The 17,973-nt window shown below is 49.3% G+C and overlaps 1 protein-coding gene across 1 annotated transcript in view; it reads right to left on the bottom strand.

Annotated features, from left to right (window-relative positions):
- KIRREL3 (kirre like nephrin family adhesion molecule 3) overlaps positions 1 to 17,973 on the bottom strand; it is a 174,341-nt gene that overhangs the window by 153,429 nt on the left and 2,939 nt on the right. The window contains exon 2 of the mRNA XM_064268310.1: positions 14,141 to 14,194. Within this exon, the coding sequence (XP_064124380.1) occupies positions 14,141 to 14,194 (54 nt within the window). The remainder of the gene's footprint in view (positions 1 to 14,140; positions 14,195 to 17,973) is intronic.

Here is a 17,973-nt window from a genome sequence, read left to right as displayed (position 1 = left end):
TTCCAGGCATCATTTTAGGCCAATAATTCCTCATTTGATTCTCACAACAACCCTATGAGGCACATATCATTATTACCTCCATTTTATATTACTTTCATTTACCAATGTAGTAAGTGAACTGCCTTAGATGAATGCGCTCGTAAGTGGCAGAGCCAGGATTTTGAACCTAGGAGTCTGGCTCCAGAGTCCATGCTTATGGCCATTACTCCACAGCTTACTGAGATCCTTTATGTCCCAGGCTTGAGAATTATGCACAGATCACCTTGGGATTGTGCCTAGAGAGGCAGAAGCCAGCCAGTGGTCTAGGATGCAGCAGTTCAACCAAACAGTGGGTGAGTGAGAAGGTTGAAGAGGTGATGGAGGTGTGTTTGGGGGGAGACACAAGGTGTGAGGTATGACACAAGGACTAACTTTTGGGAGAGAGTGAGTTTCTGGGAAGAAAGAGAGAGGTCTGGATGAGAAATGATAATAGAAACAGATTTAAGTGGACTGCCTGGGAGAGGGAGAAGAAAAGGTAGGAGGAGAGGAGAAGAAGTAAGGACACAGGAGGAGGAAGGAAGTGGCTTATGGCATTGGTGATGTCTGTACCTTCGTGTATCAAGTGGCCAATTCAGCACCACCATCGAGCACTTATGAAGTGTAAACTCAGTGGAGGGCACAGGGGTTGAATGGCTAAGAGGCACAAGAAATAGACCCTGGCCCCTCAGGGTTTATGGCCCAAGTGGAAAAAACAGGTAGAAATGCTACAAGATAAGCAACAATTCCAGGTAGCAAATCCAAGAGACCATTTCTCTGAGAGCATTTTGTAAATCGGCTTCCATTGTGTGTGAGCTTTGGCCTGGAGTACACCTGCCTTACGAGAAGGCAAGCTTTCGTCTCTGGTGTTTCTCCTTTGATCCTGATTTGTCTCAGGCATTTTATGGCTTTTGAAGCAATTCGGCACCTAATTTTTCTTTTGACCCCCCACAGCAACCCCATGAGGTAGGCAGATCAGGCGTTGCTATTCACATTATCCAGATGAGAAAATTGGGATTCAAAAATGGTCAGTGACTTTCCACGAGTATTTTAGACTCCCCATCCAGCGTCTTTGCTCAGAAGTTGTACAAAAGTGACAGCTGCCATAAATTGGGTAAGTGGATAAAGGGTATGATTCTCAGAACAGGGAAATACGGCTGCAGCTCCTCCAAGTACCCCCCGGGCCTTGCCAGGCTTCCTGGGCACCCAGCTGTTCCCTCCTCAGAAAAAGAGGCTCCCACTGAGCGGTGTGCCATGGCCACTTCTCCCACAACACTGGGCGAGGCTCTGAGCCCCAGCAGTCCCTGTCTGGCTGTAGAGTGTAGACAGGGTGGGATCATCCCTCCTCCCTACCTCCCCACCTGCTTCCTGTTGCCCAGGTCCACCCTCCACGGAAAGCAGGATGAAAAGCAGCACAGGGCCCATGAGAGACAGATAAGGCAAGCTTGGGGGATCTTGCCCTAGAGAAAAACAAAGTGTGGCTGCGGTGGCAGAATACCAGGGCCCAGGGAGGTCGCTAGCTTTGATCTCCTCATTCTTTAAAGGGGTTTATTGACTATCAGTAAAGAGCAGAGCCCCAGATCTGTGTGTGCCTTTTCCAAAGGCACTCACTTCTCTGTCTTTCCCTCCTTGCTCTGAGACTGAAGGCATGGCCAAACCGCCCTCACTTCAAAAGGCCTTACATCTCAGGCGTCCAAATTGATGACGTTAAGTTCCCTCATCCAAGGCTTTGGCCCTTCCTTCAGGGGCTCTTGCTCTGTTGAGGGCTGAGCGGATCAAAGCCCCTTTGATGTTTACTTACTGGATTTGTGGATCCTGTCTAATAACGCCCTTCAAGAGGCAGGAATGCAGCTTGGCAGGAGGGGGTCGGCAGAAGTACAAGCTGTGGGGAGACATGGAGCTCCAACAATAGCCTCTCGCCAGAGATGGTGTTGAAACCTCAACATGCTGACGACAGGCAGGGTTAACCAGTCTGTTACAATGGCCTGCGTATTGTTCATCATCAGAGTGGTACAATTGCTGACCAGCCCCATAATCTTTTCCACCGACTCCTTATGCCCATCTGAAGCACGTCAGCAGAGGCTCTTAATCAGAAAGGGAACTTGGGTTCCTGGAATGAGCCCAGAAGGGAAGGGAAGCATTAAGGAGGGAGAGCAAGGGGTGCTGGATGGATCGGGGCCAGTGTCCTAGCTGGTCTTCTTGGACATTTCTCTGAACTCTCAGGGGGAACGGAGAGGGCCACAGTTCTAAAGATTGAGAGTGGGAACAACCTGCTGGATAGGCTTATCTGTGTTGGCTGTCTCTCCTGTCCCAATTAAACCCAGCACTTATCACATAACAAGTTGCCCCCCAGGGCAATTGCCTGAGGAAAGAGGCCGCGTGTACCACAGTTATTATAAGTCAGAGTCTTACTGATCGAGTTTGATATTTGCAAATGAGCAGGAAAATAAGTTAAAAAAAAAAAAAAAAAGAACCTGATTAATAAAAAAAATTGAGGACGAAGCAATTTCTCAATATATTTGGCTCATTTAATTTTACACGTGTGGGTTAGTCTTAATTATTTAGGTGGCTACATTACAAGGTGCTAATAAGCACACTGCAGAAATATATTAAGTGAGCGGGCTCTCTGACAGAGACTTTGCTGAGACGTGGGAAGAAGCCATTGGGATCCTTGCAAGGAGGAGCAGGCTGGAGGATTACAGTTAGAGTGAGCTAGCTAGCTTTCCACACACGGAAATTTGGGGTGCTCCTTGGAGAGATCTGCAGAGTTGAAGTAGAGGTCATTGGGGCCAGATGGGGAAGCCTGCCAGTAAGGCCGAAGTGGAGGAGACTAGAAATACAGGTGGTGAGGTGGGGTGCTGTCAAAGGCATTGACCATAGCGAGAACCAGGAGGAAGCAGAAACTGACTGCTATTTAGGGGGAAATGTGGAAACCCTGGTGGCGTAATGGTTAAGTGCTATGGCTGCTAACCAAAGGGTCGGCAGTTCGAATCCACCAGGCGCTCCTTGGAAACTCTACGGGGCAGTTCTACTCTGTCCCATAGGGTTGCTATGAGTCGGAATTGACTCGACAGCACTGGGTTTGTTTGGTTTTGTCAAGCCATGCTAACTAACTAGGCGATTTGGGGAGTGGTGATAGAAGGTGACAGGAAGAGCAGGAATCTCTCACTTTGTGAGCAGACCAGCCACCAGGGCGTCACCTTCCTTGTCATATGGTACTGGGATGAACAGAGATCAGAAAGATCTCTTTTAGAACAGCAAGAGGATGGGGGTCTCCTCCCAGTAGGTGTCGGGGCCACAGTCTTTGCTTATGCACTTATCGATAGCAGAACAACTCAGATACTCCAAAGCTGTTGGTCTTCGTTTCTTAGCGCTGCTGTAACAGAAGTACCATAGGTGGGTAGTTTTAAGGAACAGAAATTTATTTTCTCACAGTTTAGGGGGCAGAAGTCCGAATTCAAGATGCCAGCTCTAGGGGAAGGCTTTTGCTGTCTGTGCGCTCTGAGGGATCTCGGCCAGATGGTTGTAGCCATTACCAGTGGTGTTGGGAATGGAGAGGGAATGGCGGTGACTCTGAGGAAGGTTTTGTAGGAAGAGAGGATGGGACTTAGGGGCAGGTTAGATACAGCAGAGGAAGGGGCCAAAGATGACCACAGTGTCTTCAGTCGGAAAGAGGGAGGAAGAGCAGTGCATTTTTGGACTTCTTGTGTTTGAGGTGATGGGGCTCCCAAGTGAAGGGGTCCTGGATGATATGAGCAGGAGTTTAGAACTGAAGAAATGCATTTTAGCCAGCTGTATTTAGACAGTGAAGGTCTTGTTCTAGAGAAATAACAGTGGAAAAATATGGCTAGATTCATAAGCGCGGGGTTCCTGGTGGCGCAAATGGCTAAGGTACTCGGCTGCTAACCAAAAGTGGGAAGTTCAAGTCTACCCAGTGGCACCTTGACAGAAAGTCCTGGCAACCTACCTCCGAGAAAACCCAGCCACTGAAAACCTTGGGGAACACAGTCCTACTCTGCCACGTGTGGGGTTGGAGTTGACTTGGCTGCCCACTGGTTTCGTAAGTGCTGATGGCACCCCTCCACAACCTGCATGTGTTTACAGAGTGTGACAGATAGAGAAGCCCATCCTCAGACAGTCACTGAGCGCCAACTAAGTGCCAGGCATGATGAGCAAAACAAAACGATGTAAGGCAAGCTTCCCATCCTAAGGAGATTATGACCCAGTTGCTTATACAAGGCATACACCTGAGAAAAGGTAAATAAAAGTCAAGGACATGTAACAGTTCAGTAAAATATAAAAAAGTCACAAGATGCATACAAATGGTTTCCACAGGATGGGTGGCATCACTGCGGAGCCCAGAGGAGGCAGAGAGCTGCAGGCTGTAGGGGAGCCGGGGAAGTCTCGTCAAGGGCCAGGGGCTGTCCAGCATTCTGCTGAGGTTCGGTGTCTACCCTGGTGGCCTCTCTTAGGAGCCATTCTGCCCAGCAATGCCTCATTGATTGCAGGAACCTCACATTTGGAAAGTTCTCATCTTGCTTCTCCGCCAAACCCCTGCTTGCTGCCTCCGTTCTACCTCGTCCTGTTTTCAGAGTAATTACATCGCAAGCAATAACGACACCCATAAATCATGCAAAGATCACAGTTTTCTGATCAACCTCTACAGCAAAGAGGCCTAAACAAAGGAGTAGTAAAGGTTTATTAATTCTGACTAGTGCATGGTCCCGGCCCTCTAGGACAAGTAATAAATGTTTAATAGTCCAATAATATCTGCTTAATAATTTTTGAATCTCATTGCTTGCTAATTCTAAGTTTATTAAAGGAACTGTAAACTTTACTTTGCTGTGAGACATAATTGCTACTTTATTGCTTATTTAATATGAGTTAATTATATTAGAACTAAGTTTTTTCCCCATGCATATTAAGTATCAATTAATTGTTTTACACTATTGATTTGTATTTAATTAACTATGTTATTACATACCAATTAAATCCTTATAAGAGAAACCTGAAACAGCTGTGGTCTTAAACTAAGTTTTAAAAATAATGAATCACATAGAAAACTCGGGGCAAGTATCGTCTCTTAGGAAGAGTCGACAATCAATTGTGATGAAGTCTGGAAAGTTTTTGTGACCACCATCCCATCTTCTCTAGCTCTTACAGGGTGCAAGCCTCGCTTCGATACCTGGTGATACCACCTTGCAGCATTATACAACAGTGGCAACGACTAACTCTGGGCAGCCCTTCGCCAGCACCTGCCTTGCTCAGCCTGTCTTACCCATGCCATTTACTAGCTGGTCAGTCTTATCCATACCAGTGTGGCTAAGGCAGGCAGCATATTAGCAACTCCACTCTGCCAGCCGTGGGGTCTGTCATCGCCTGTGTTGCTATCAGTCCCAGATCCCACATGCCTGCAGGAAATCTGGGTGCCCATGTGACCATCAACCCTCTGGCTTCTACAAAGGAGAAGACTAAGCCTGCATATCTAGGGTAGGAAAAATATATTTATCAGGTAGCAACGGGCATTTACTTTTCCCCCCTTGCTTCACTCTCACTCCAACCTTATGAAAACAGGTTGTCAGCCCTGTGTTGATTGGTAAAGAAATTGACATTTTAGAGCGGTCAGCATTGGACAAATCTGCTGCAAAAGACTTCTTTAAAGTGTTAAAAAGTAAAGATGTCACTTTGAAGAATAAGCTACAACTGACCCAAGTCATGGTATTTTCAGTTGTCTCATATGCATGCGGAAGCTGGACAATGAATAAGGAAGATCTAAGAAGAATTGATGCCTTTGAATTAGGATGTTGGCAAAGAATATCGGATATACCATGGGCTGCCAGAAGAACGTGCAAATCTGTCTGGGAAGAAGTACAGTCAGAATGCTCCTTAGGAGGGAGGATGGTGAGACTTTGTCTCACTTACTTTGGACATGTTATCAGGAGGGATCTGTCCTAGAGAAAGACATCATGCTTGGTAAAGTAGACTGTCAACGAGATGGATTGACACCGTGGCTGCAGCAATGGGCTCAAACATAGCAAGGATTCTGAGGGTGGCACAGGACCAGGCAGTGTTTTGATCTGTTGTATATAGATAGGGTCGCTATGAGTTGGAAATGATTCAACAGCACCTAACAACGACAACAGACTTGCCTAGAGTCACACAGCTGGAAAGTGCAAACTTTGTTATAAAGTCCCTGGTGATACAACTGGTTTACCCTCGACTACTAACCTAAAGGTTGGCAGTTCAAACCAACCTAGTGGCACAGTGGAAGAGAGGCCTGGCGATCTCCTTCCATAAAGATTACAGCCAAGAAAAGCACACGGAGCACTTCTACTCTGTAATGCATGGGGTTGCCCTGAGTCGGAACTGACTCGATGGCATCGGGTTTGATTTTGACTCCATGCTTGGTGCCCTGAGCCATACTTTGTCTCCGTTCTCTGCCTGATACAACCTCTCACTAATTCTGAGACTCGGCCCACTTGGCTGGTTCTCTGCAACTTTGACAGGCTTTTTTTTTTTTTGTCATTTTTCTCTCCTTGGAGGGTTGGGCTCATATCCTCAACCTCAAACACTGCCTGGGGTCTTTTTCCCAATTGACTGATTGCCTGGAATTCCAACCTAGCCATCAGCAGTCTCAGAATTTGGCCTTTCTCTGGAGCACCCGGCCATCAGTGCAGGCCCCAAGGTTGGCAGTTCACCACACCCCTCTGTACAATGGAATTGGGACACAACCCTTGGAGGTCTGGATGCAGACCAGTCTTGTCCCTCTCCATTGGCCCAGCCCAGCAGGGGCCAAGCTGACTTAACTCACCATTACAATTAAAATGGCCATTTGCTGATTGCTGAAAATTTATTAGTCTCTGGACTAAGTAAGAGCCCTGGTGGCACAGTGGCTAAAGCGCTTAGCTACTAACCGAAAGGTCAGAGGTTCGAACCCACCAGCTGCTTTGCAGGAGAAAGATGTGGCAGTCTGCTTCCTAAAGATCACAGCCTTGGAAACCCTATGGGGCCGTTCCACTCTGTCCTACAGGGTTGCTATGAGTCAGAATCAACTCAAAGGTAACAGGTTTGGTTTGGTTTTGGGCTAAGCATTTTGCATGCATTATTTTCTTTAATTCTAATAACAGCTCTAGAAAGTACATACTGTTATTATCCCTACTTGACAGAGAAGAAACTGAGGATCAGAAAGATTAAATAACTTACATAGAGTCCTTGGGTGATGATGCAAACGATTAAGCGCTTGAGTACTAGCAGGGAGGTTGGTGGTTCGAATCCACCCAGACGAGCCTTGGAAGACAGCCTTAGGGATCTGCTTCTGAAATGTCAGAGCTTTGAAAACCCTATGGAGCAGTTCTACTCTGCACACATGGGGTCGCCGTGAGTTGGAATGGACTTGATGGCAACTAACAACAACGGTCAGGGTGCGGGCTAGTAAAACTGATCATGAACTTGCTTCCTTTTGTTATCAGTGTAATCTGTATAAGTGGTGAGGGGTGGAGGGAGAGAGGGGCTTTAGCAATGTTAGTTCAAGACTTTCATGAAAACCAGTTTTATCACATGTACAAGAATACCTCAGCCCACGTCAGATTTAAGATGTCTAATTTTTTGTTTGGTTTGGAATCACGATGGGGAGGGAGCCTTGGAGGCACAGTGGTTAAGCTCTCGACTGCTAACCAAGAGGTCAGCAGTCTGATCTCACAAGCTGCTGTGCGGGAGAAAGATGTGGCAGTCTGCTTCTGCAGATTATAGCCTTGGAACCCCTGTGGGGCAGTTCTACTCTGTCCTCAACAGCAATGGGTTTTAATCCCTGTGGGCTAACTGCTCTGTGGGGAATGTAACAGAGAACCAGGATCACGAAGGCCATTCCCCTAAACCCTGGCCTGTCATCAGTGTGTTTACCCCAGGAGGAACAGGCGCCGCCCCAGGCCATATGCCCAGAAGGCTTTTAGACTTTCCTGAGAGGAAGTTGGAAGTCGTGGCTGATGCCTGAATGGGGCCAGATGTTCAGCAGCTGTGTTCCCTGTCCCTGGGGAGGTTCAGCTTGGCCTATCCAGTTAATCACGGCTGGGAGGCCAGGCAGAAAGAGGGAATCTCTCTGTTTTTTCTAGTAGACTCAATGGGGGCCGTGAAAGACTAAGACTGAGGCAAATAAAGGGGCCTGCAGAGTTCCAGCCTACCTCCAAGCCCCCCACCCCACGCCTTCTGTTGAGCCCAGATCTTTGGGGACTTAGAGGCCCAGTAAGAGGATATGAATAGAATATTGATTTGTGGATTTAATTTTCACACGTAGTTGTCAAGATATGCTTTATTAGCCCATTGTACAGATGAGAGAAACCCTGGTGGCACAGTGGTTAAGTGCTCAGCTATTAACCGAAAGTTTGGCTGTTGGAACCCACCAGCCGCCCTATGGGAGAAAAATGTGGCAGTCTGCTTCTGTAAAGGTGACAGCCTTGGAAACCCCATGGGGCAGTTTTACTCTGTCCTCTAGGGTTGCTATGAGTCGCTATCAACTTGACAGCAAAGGGCGTGGTTTTTTGGTTTTTATGGATGAAGCTCAGAGAAGGTGAGCAAGCTTCCTGAAGTCCTGAACTGAGAGGCGGAGGCGCCAGGGTTAAAACTAAAGCCCGTTTGATTCCAGAGCGCAGAATGGCGCCCCCCCTTGAAGGATGCAGTCTGGATGCTGTGCCAACAGCCAGGTGACCACGTCTGAAGGGTCCTAGCCCAGTGGAGGCATTGCTGCAGGTGGTTGGGGCAGTGAGAAGCTCTCCTGGGAGCAGCACTGGCTGGAGAGTCAGTTCATGCCGGTCTCTCTGTTCCTGGGGAGTGCAGCAGGAAGAACTGCCTTCCGGGGAGAGACTGCGAGGTGGCTGGGGGAGGATGGGGCACCTGCAGGAGCAGCACCCCAGTTACTTACGAATCATCCTCTAGACTACTTAGAATAAAATCCTAAAAGCCGAGGATTAACTGAGAGATCTCATGAGGGCCACAGGCTGCCTTTAAAGAATTTAGCCCTGGAATCAGGCAGCAATGCCCAGTGTCTACCCCCGAGCCCCTCAGGCCCTATGAGTGAGGTGAGGTAGGGGCAGACCCCCACTCCCACTCAGCACAAGGAAGTGGACAGAAGGAAGGGAAAATGTCTGGGGGCCAGGGTGGGGCAGTGCAGGGAGTTTAGGGTCCTTGGGTGGAAAGGGGAGGGTTAAGCCTTAATGGCCAAAGGGTGTCCCTCCACTTTCTGGGTAGAAAGGCAGCAGAGAGGGGGGCCAGGTGATGGGCATGTCCTTGCCCCCAGTCAAAGACAGTCACAGCCGCCTCCTTCACACTGTGGCTGTGCGGGGCCTTGCAGAGGGGGTCTTGTCCACCCAGAACCAGTGCGGCCTCCCCTGGGGGCAGAAGGGGGGTGAGTGCATAAGTCTGCACATTAGGGCCTTGTAACCTGGCCCCCCGGGGAGTGAGGCAGGGAAGGAGCAGGGGGCCAGCGGTGCAGACTTCCTCCTCTAGGGCAGCATACAAAGCAGGAAGTCCTTGCCTTGCCTGCTCACCCCAGCCCACGTGGCATGGAAGGAAAGCGGGTGGTGGGGTTAGGAGAAGCCCGAGCAGAGAAGGGAGGGAATCCTGCTGTCCTCCCATTACTGAAATCCTCCTTGAGCCTCGCACACCCCATTACAGCCCTGTATCTTATAATTAAGTGGAATCTGCCAGATACCTCTCAGCACGGCAGCAATTCAAACTCATTGGAGGCTTGCTTTGTTTATCTGTATTTATTTATTTATTAATTATTTATCTCGCTATCCACAGAGCTAGATGGGGGCCCTGGCCCAACATCTCTTTTGCTTTCAAAACCCAGGCAGTTCAAATGCAGCCAGTCTCTCCAACTTGGAGTGTGGGGAGAGGAGGGGCGGACGGGAGGGCTGAGTGTGTCCACAGGACGAGACCGCAACACTCCTGCTCAGGGCATGTCTCCGGGAAACAGTGAAGGTGAATGCCACAGGGGAAGCTTGTCCAGCTGCCAGGCATGGCTAGGGTCTTATCCTTGATTTTACCCTCGTTCTTGCCAAAGATGCCTATGGTGATGGTTGTTTGTTGCCATCAAGTTGAATCTGATGCATGGTGATCCCATGTGTGCAGAGTAGAATTGCTCTATAGGGTTTTCAGGGCTGTGACCTTTCAGAAGCAGATTGCCAGGCCTGTCTTCCAAGGTGCCTCTGCATGGGTTCCAACTGACAACCCAGTTCTGGAGAGTGCCGTGGACGCCCCCTGCTGGACAAGGGGTGTCATCCTGAGGAACTAGAGCTTGGGTGGAACAGGGTGGAAACCAGATTGTGGCTGAATATCAGCAATTAACACAGCTGCAGGGCTTTGCAGTTTAAGACCAGTTTTTACCATTTGCTGTTGACTCTGACTCATGGCGACCCCATGCGTGTCAGAGCATAACTACACTCCATAGGGTTTTCAATGGTTGATTTTTCAGAAGTAGATCACCAGGCCTTTCTTCCAAGATACCTCTAGCTGGACTCCAACTTCCAACCTTGCGGTGAGCAGCTGAGTGCATTAACTGCACTACCCAGGGGTTCCTGCCATTTAAGAAGCACTCATCAAATACAGGGTATCCTTTAACCTTCACAACACCCTAAGGGCCTAGTGGAGGAAGACCCTGAGGGTCAGAAAGCCTCCATAACTTGCTCAAAGTCACCCAGCTGGTAATGGCAGAGGTGGAATTTGAACACAAGGCTTGGGCCAAAACCAAGGTTCCCTCACTCCCCTAGAACCCCAGCTCCAAGCAGAGGGGCCAGCAACAAAAATCAAACCTTCTTTCTCCTCTGCAATGATAACCTTTCAGCAGTGAAGGGGCGAAGGAGACCCTGATAGCTTTGATTAAGGATTCAGCCTAACACAGATCCAGGGGAGTGATTCTGAGCCACCAGCCATCCCTTAATAACAACATGACGTTTACCCACCCCAAGGCCAGCCCAGTGGGAGGCTGATTACTAACAGGCATGTGAGGGGCTGCATAAACCCTGCACATCAACAGCCCAGCCCCAGACAGGTGACCCCGTTCGACCATCTGACTTGGCAGCTTAGCAGAGGCTAGGGGAGGCTGGGAGGGAGTCGACCATCTGACTTGGCAGCTTAGCAGAGGCTAGGGGAGGCTGGGAGGGAGTGAGCATGTGTGTGCATGCATGCATGTGCCTGTATTATAGTGGGAAAATGGGAGGGACTTCCAAAGACTCAAGCTGACACTTTAGACTTAATCTCCTTTGTTGAGAAATTAGTATTTATTCCCCACCTCCACCTTGCCTATCTACCCCCACCAAACTTTTTGTTTGGTCATTCATGTGATGTTTAATGCTTCTCTTTGTAGTAGGGATCAAGGGTAGAGACCTGGGTCCACAATGACAGTTCCTGGGTCTGTTCAGAGCAGCCAAGTTCACAAGGTTTTCAGTGCTGGTGAAAGGTGAGGATCTGCATGCTGCTCTGGCTGCTTTGCCCGTGGAACCCCCAGGGACCCCTGCCTCAGGCTCTGGCCAGTCCTTGGAGGATAGCCATTGCAGTGTGAGAGAGGCTGGGGCCCAGGACCTGGACTGTGGGGGGTTTTACTCCTCTTGTCCATCAGGAGAAGGTTGCCTGGTCAGAGACCACAGCGAGGAGGTCTTGTCTGAGACAAAGAGGTCCTTTAAGCTGAGGGGTCTGGTGAGCAGGATATCCCAAGCTCTCTGGGCTTAAAAGTTTAGACAGTAATGCCAGGTCCCTTCCCGGCTCCTGAGGCCAAGAGAAGCCAGGGCAGGAAACTGACACATTGACCTCACAGCTGTTAAGACTTCTCACACAGGTGTGCGGCCCTGCAAGGCACCTCTTGCTTCTTGATGTGAGGGGTCCACTGGGGGATCAGTTTCCTCCAGCTGTACAGTGGAGATCTCATGGGGATGTGGTGAGGCTTAGTGATAATGTATATAAAATACCTGGCAAAGGCCTAGAGTGTGGGAGGTGAGGGTGAGGGGAAGTGAACTTCCATAACCTTCCCAAGTGTACACAGCCACGGCTGGGCACACTGCAAGTGCCCCAGAGATAGTAGTTATAAAAACAACGATGACAACCTGATAAAGAACAGGAATGTGCCAGAAGCCAGCCGAGAATAAAATACTCTAAGCTCACAGCTCAGCCTGAGGGCTTCAGTTCTGTCGTCTGAATGTTGTTGTTAGGTGCCACTGTGTCAATTGTCACTCATGGCGGCCCCACGTGACAGAGTAGAACTTCCCCATACGGTTTCCTAGGTTGTAATCTTTACGGCAGCACATCACCAGGTCTTTCTCCTGTAGAGCCGCTGGGTGGGTTTGAACCGCCAACCTTTGGGTTAGCAGTTGAGTGCATACTGGTGCACCACCAGGGCTCTCGTAGTTCGAATAGTGCCTGGTATATTGTTGTAGTTAAGGTAATACCCACAGCAGCCCAGGGAACAGCTATGTTCAGCTCTCGGAGAAAGGGGTTGTTAGTGGCTGTCCTAGCGGGATCCGCCACTCCTGGCTTCCAAGGTCCCATTAGGTCCAAGGTTGGTTGTTTTTCAGAACCGGAGGAGTGGCTCTTGGGAGCAACAGTTCTGAAAATGATAGCTGTCAACCTCGCCAGCAAATCTTGAGTGACTGCAGAGTGAACACAGGTCACATCCGAGGCATTGGGGGTAGAAAGGCGGTTAAGACCCACCCCTGGGGTCTTATTACCTAGTTATGGTGTTAGAACAAATATGCAAAGATCCACGGGAAGATCCTCTCATGACATCTCCAGTTCAAGAAGGTGATGGAAGGTTCTCCCTGACACCGCTCAGCCCACATGGGAGGGTCCCAGTTGTGTAAGCCGCACTTTAAGGGGGGCAGGATAGCAAGGGTCTGGAAGCCTTGCCACAACAGGCAGAGGTGAGGGAACTGATTTGTGCAGGTAGGGATGGCTGCTGTGCTTCAGAGGAAAGCATTAGGACCAGTTGGCGGAGGTTACAAGGAGACAGTTTTCAACTAAATAGAAGGAAGAACGTTCCTTCTGTGCAACGTGTCCAGGGCATAGGCTTGGTTCTTCACAGAACTTGGCGTGGGCATCCCTTTTCCTGTCTTGCTGGCCTGGGCTGCAGCCAGTGGCACAGGTTCTGCATTCGGTGATGCCACGTTGGTAAGCTCAAATCAGCGTGGTGGGAGTATGCACACCAAGAAAATTGGCAAAGCCTCCTGCTCTCGCCCTGTCTGGTCCTCCTGAGTGAGTGCTTTAGCAGCCCATCACTGCTGAGCCCTAACATTTGGGGACAGGTCTGTTTACCCTGGTTCTGGCATCTAGACCTTCATAGATTTGACTCAGATCCGCCACCTGTGGTTTCCGCTTCATTTCACATGAATCACCACCCTCCACACCCAACCTGCTCTTCCTGACTTGGAGCTGTGAGGTCCAACCAGAGAAGCCTGCAGGTGGGTGGCCACGAGAGCTCCTGCGGTTCCCTCCCTGAGCTCCCTCCTACCAGGGCTGGCAGTTAATCCTTCCAGAAGAGTCACGACTTGTCTGTAAATCTCCAGAGGGGGTAAACTCACAACTTCTCCTTGAACAGCGTCTGCTAATGGCGGCAAATTCTTTCTGGGGCTCCTCTGGAGGCCACATACTGCACTCACTCTTTGGCAAACACTCAAAATTCTGGAAGGTGGAGTTCTTTTTATCCATCGCTACCTGGGTGGTAATGAGGAGCTGAGTGTGGAATCCTGACAGGGAGCATCTACTATCCCAGGGACCCCCGGGCAGTGTGCGATTACAACAGCTAACATTTATTGCCAGGCATGGTGTTCAGCACTTTACGTAAATGATCTCACTTAATTCTTACAGGAAGCCTATGAAGAGACACTATGATGATCCTAATCGTACAGATGGGGAAACTGAGGCTTGGAAGGGGGTAACTACCTTACTGAATGTCAGCTCCTCTGTGAAGTGGCTGAGCTGAGATTTGGATCTGGGCCTGATTTCGGAGCACAGGCTCTCACTCACAGACACTGGCTGCACTCAAGTCCAGGCCTCCTGGTCACACTGTGGGGGTAAAAATGTGGGCCACTGTAAGAGCTCTGCCTAAGAGGGCCCTTCTCTGTGGTGAGCGAGACACACCCACCCGCCGGGTGCTCAGAGGGCGCTGGGTCAGGGAGCCACACCTGAGTATCATCCCCTGCCACAGACAGGGGGGCAGCAGATGCTGAATGCTCTGGGGATTACCCCTTCTCAGAGGCGGAGTACTTGGGATCCTGGATCCTGCTTGCCCTGAGTTAAGGATTGAATTGCGTCCTTCCAAAATTTGTGTTGTACATCCTAACCCCTATACTTGTGGAGCAAACTCTGGTGGCAGTTTGAATCCACCAGGTGCTCCTTGGAGACCCTATGGGGCAGTTCTACTCTGTCCTATAGGGTCACTATGAGTCAGAATTGACTGAACAGCAACGGGGTTTTTCGGGTATACTTGTGGATGGAGCCCTGGTGGTGCAGTGGTTAAGAGCTCAGCTGCTTACCAAAAGGTCTGCAGTTTGAATTCAGCAGCTGCTCCTTGGAAACCCCATCGGGAAACCCTAATCTATCCTATAGGGTCGCTGTGAGTTGGAATTGACTTGATGGCAGTAGGTTTGGTTTTTGATTTTATTCTTGTGGATGTAATTTATTATGTTAACAAGGTCTTATAAGCGTAGAATGTGTCTTAAGCCAATCACTTTTGAGATATCAAAAGAACAGATTAGGTGCAGAGGCAAACAAGCACAGATGGGGAAAGATAGATGCTATCCCATGTGAAGACTGCGAAGAAACCCAGGAGCAGAAGCTGAAGAGAGACAAGGACCTCCGCCACAGCCAAGAGAGGGCGAAGGCCTTCCCCTAGAGCCAGCATCCTGAATTCAGACTTCTAGCCTCCTAAACTACGAGAAAATAAATTTGTTTGTTAAAGCCACCCATTTGTGGTATTTCTATAATAGGTGCCATAGATAACTAAGCATGGAGCCCTGGTGGTGCAGTGGTTAAGAGCTTAAGCAGCTAACCAAAAGGTCAGCAGTTCGAATCCACCAGCTGCTCCTTGGAAACCCTATGGGGCAGTTGTACCCAGTCCTATAGAGTCGCTTTGATTTGGAATCAACTTGATGGCAATGGGTTAGAAAACTAAGACACCACCCCTCCCTTCTCAGCACTGAGTCCAGCATCTTCTAGAGGCCAGCGCTGGCCAGGTCCCAGTGGTCTGATGCCCTCCTAGGCTTCTCTCTGCTGGGGCAGACTCTGGTCTGATTTTATGGGGACCTGGCTCTGCTCTAATTAGCCAAGTGACCTTGGGTGAATCACCTAGTCTTTCTGGGGTCTCCATTTCCTCATTTGCAAAGTAAGGAGTCTGATCTAGGGCAGGGTTGGAGATATAACCTGGTGTCCAAGGAGATCTATGGGGCCTCAGTTAGGGGTTCCTATATTCTTCTGAATTTGCATGCAAAACTGAATATGGACTCATTTTTCCAGGGACAAGACCCTGGCTGCCATCATCTTCTCCCCAAACTAAGAACCTCTTACCAAAAGGATCTCTAAGGTCCCCTGGCTTTAGGATTTGTTGGGTCTGAAGACTTCCCCTTCCTTGGTGACTATGGCTGAGTAATGAAGCTGATTGCGGGGAGTTGAGGGCTCCTACCACTTTTTAATGAAGTAAGTTTCTTCTGAGTGTTGGAGGCTCTGTGGGCACAGGGCAGATGTAGTGGCAGCCCCGTCTGCTTCTTTCCATCCTGCTTGCTGGGCCCTCAGCTTGCACAGGGTGAGAGGTTCCCAAGGGCAACTGGGGCCTTCCCTCTTTCCTCGAAGGCTGGGGAGCAGGACCACAGGGCTCTGGAGGCTGAACATAAGGCCACATGTATTTCCCAGGGTGGCCGGCGTCTCTGTCTTTATCACTTCTTCATTCTTTGCACTAGGTTAGCCCATGTTTGTTTGTGTACTTTCTGATGCCTCTGGTCCTGTGGACGTATTTGATCTCGTTCATGAGTCAGAAGTGTCAGAATGTTAGGACTGGCGGGAACCTTTAGAAATCACTCCATTCAACCTTGTACATTAACGCTCAGAGGAGGGAAATGATCTGTCCAACGTCACCCACTGGCAGAGCTGGAATTTACCAATTCCATGAGCGTCCTGATGGCAGGGGTGATCAGATCAGTCTGCCTCCCCAGTTCTGTTTCCTGACCCTCCCTGTCCCCAGTATAGGGCTAGTCATTTTGAGCCACTTATAGTTTTGAGATTGCATAGAAATAGAAGTTTTCAAGGATTTTGTTCTACTTGGATCAACAATCAATTCTCATAGAAGCAGCAGTCAAGAAATCAAATGACGTATTGCATTGGGCAAATCTGCTGCAAAAGACCTCTTTAAAGTGTTAAAAAGTAAAGATGTCACTTTGATGACTAAGCTGGGCCGGGACCCAAGCCATGGTCTTTTTAATAACCTCATACACGTGCAAATGCTGGACAATAAAAAAGGAAGACTGGAGAAGAACTGACGCCTTTGAATTGTGGTATTGACAAAGAATACTGAATATACCATGGACTGCCAGAAGAACAAACAAATCGGCCTTGGAGGAAGTACAGCCAGAATGCTCCTTAAAAACGAGGACTTCATCTTGCTTACTTTGGATATGTCATCAGGAAAGACTAATGACCAGAAAAGAATATCACGTTTGGTAAAGTAGAAGGTCAGTGAAAACAAGGGAAACCTTTAATTAGTAATGAGATGGACTGACACGATAGCTGCCCCAATGGACTCAAACAAACCAACAATTGTGAGGATGGTGCAGGACTGGGCAACATTTCATTTTGTTAGACATAAGGTCTCCGTGAATCAGAGCCACTAACAACAACATCATAGCTCTGGGCATGAGCTCTACTGATTCCAGTTCGGTGCCCTTGACCTCCCTGTTCCTTCTATCAGGGACTCTTGCACTTCCCATGCACTGTTCAACACGCCCTTGGTGAGCACCTTCTCCGTGGTCTTCTCTCCCCATTCTGTGCAGTTGGGCACCCTCTCCTTCAGCACCACAACATCTTGTCCCCCAAAATGTGTGCTGGAATCCTAACTTCTATACCTGTGGATGTAATCCCATCCAGGAATAGGGTTTTCTTTCTTATGTTAATAAGGCCACCACTTCTGAGTTGTATAAGGAGAAGACCAGACACAAAGGCAAGCAAGCACAAACAGGGGAAGACAGATGCCATGTGAAGATCACCAAGGAACGGAGGAATGCTGGGAGAGACAAGGATCTTCCCCCAGAACCCCCAGAGAGAGCCTTGTCCTAGAGCTGGTGCCCTGAATTCATACTTCTAGCCTTCTGACCTGTGAGAAAATAAATTTCTGCTCTTTAAAGCTACCCACTTGTGGTATTTCTGTGACAGTGGCACTAGGAGATGAAGACAAGGTCCTGCCTGGCAACCAGCATCCCAGAACCTTGTCTTCAGGGAGCAGCTGAGTGAGAAGCTGGGTTGATAACTCTCTCAATTCCAGATTCTCTGGGAAGTCTGGGGTCTGGGATGCTGGCTTCTGTGCACCTTGAAGGCCCTGCCTTTCTTCCCTGGTCCTTCCTCAGTGTCTTGGGAAGAGGAGAAGGAGATCTTGCCTCACGTGTCTAGGAAAGAAGACGTGACGATCCTGGATCTTGGTGTTGACTTCCCCACAGACGTAACTCTGGTGTGTTGGCCCTTCCATACAAGTGGGCCCGTGTACTCGCATTTATGTGGGCAAGAATACAGGGGGTGGCAGGTGCTTGTGGTGAGCAGTAAGCATGTGTCACCAGCCCGTGGTCTGAGGGCATGTGGGTGTCTGGGTGAGTGTGTATGTGTGGGTGTGTGTGTATGCAGCTTGTGCAGGCCCTGGGGGAAGGGTTTGTGTGGCTCAGAATCTGCCTCACCCCAACGGAGAGTTCTCTGAAGGCATGTGGCCCACCATTCCTGAGT

Source organism: Loxodonta africana, chromosome 15 (assembly GCF_030014295.1).
Source record: "Loxodonta africana isolate mLoxAfr1 chromosome 15, mLoxAfr1.hap2, whole genome shotgun sequence".
NCBI classification, from domain to species: Eukaryota; Metazoa; Chordata; class Mammalia; order Proboscidea; family Elephantidae; genus Loxodonta; species Loxodonta africana.
Note: the sequence above shows the minus strand (reverse complement) of the source record. Positions and strands in the feature narration are given on the sequence as shown.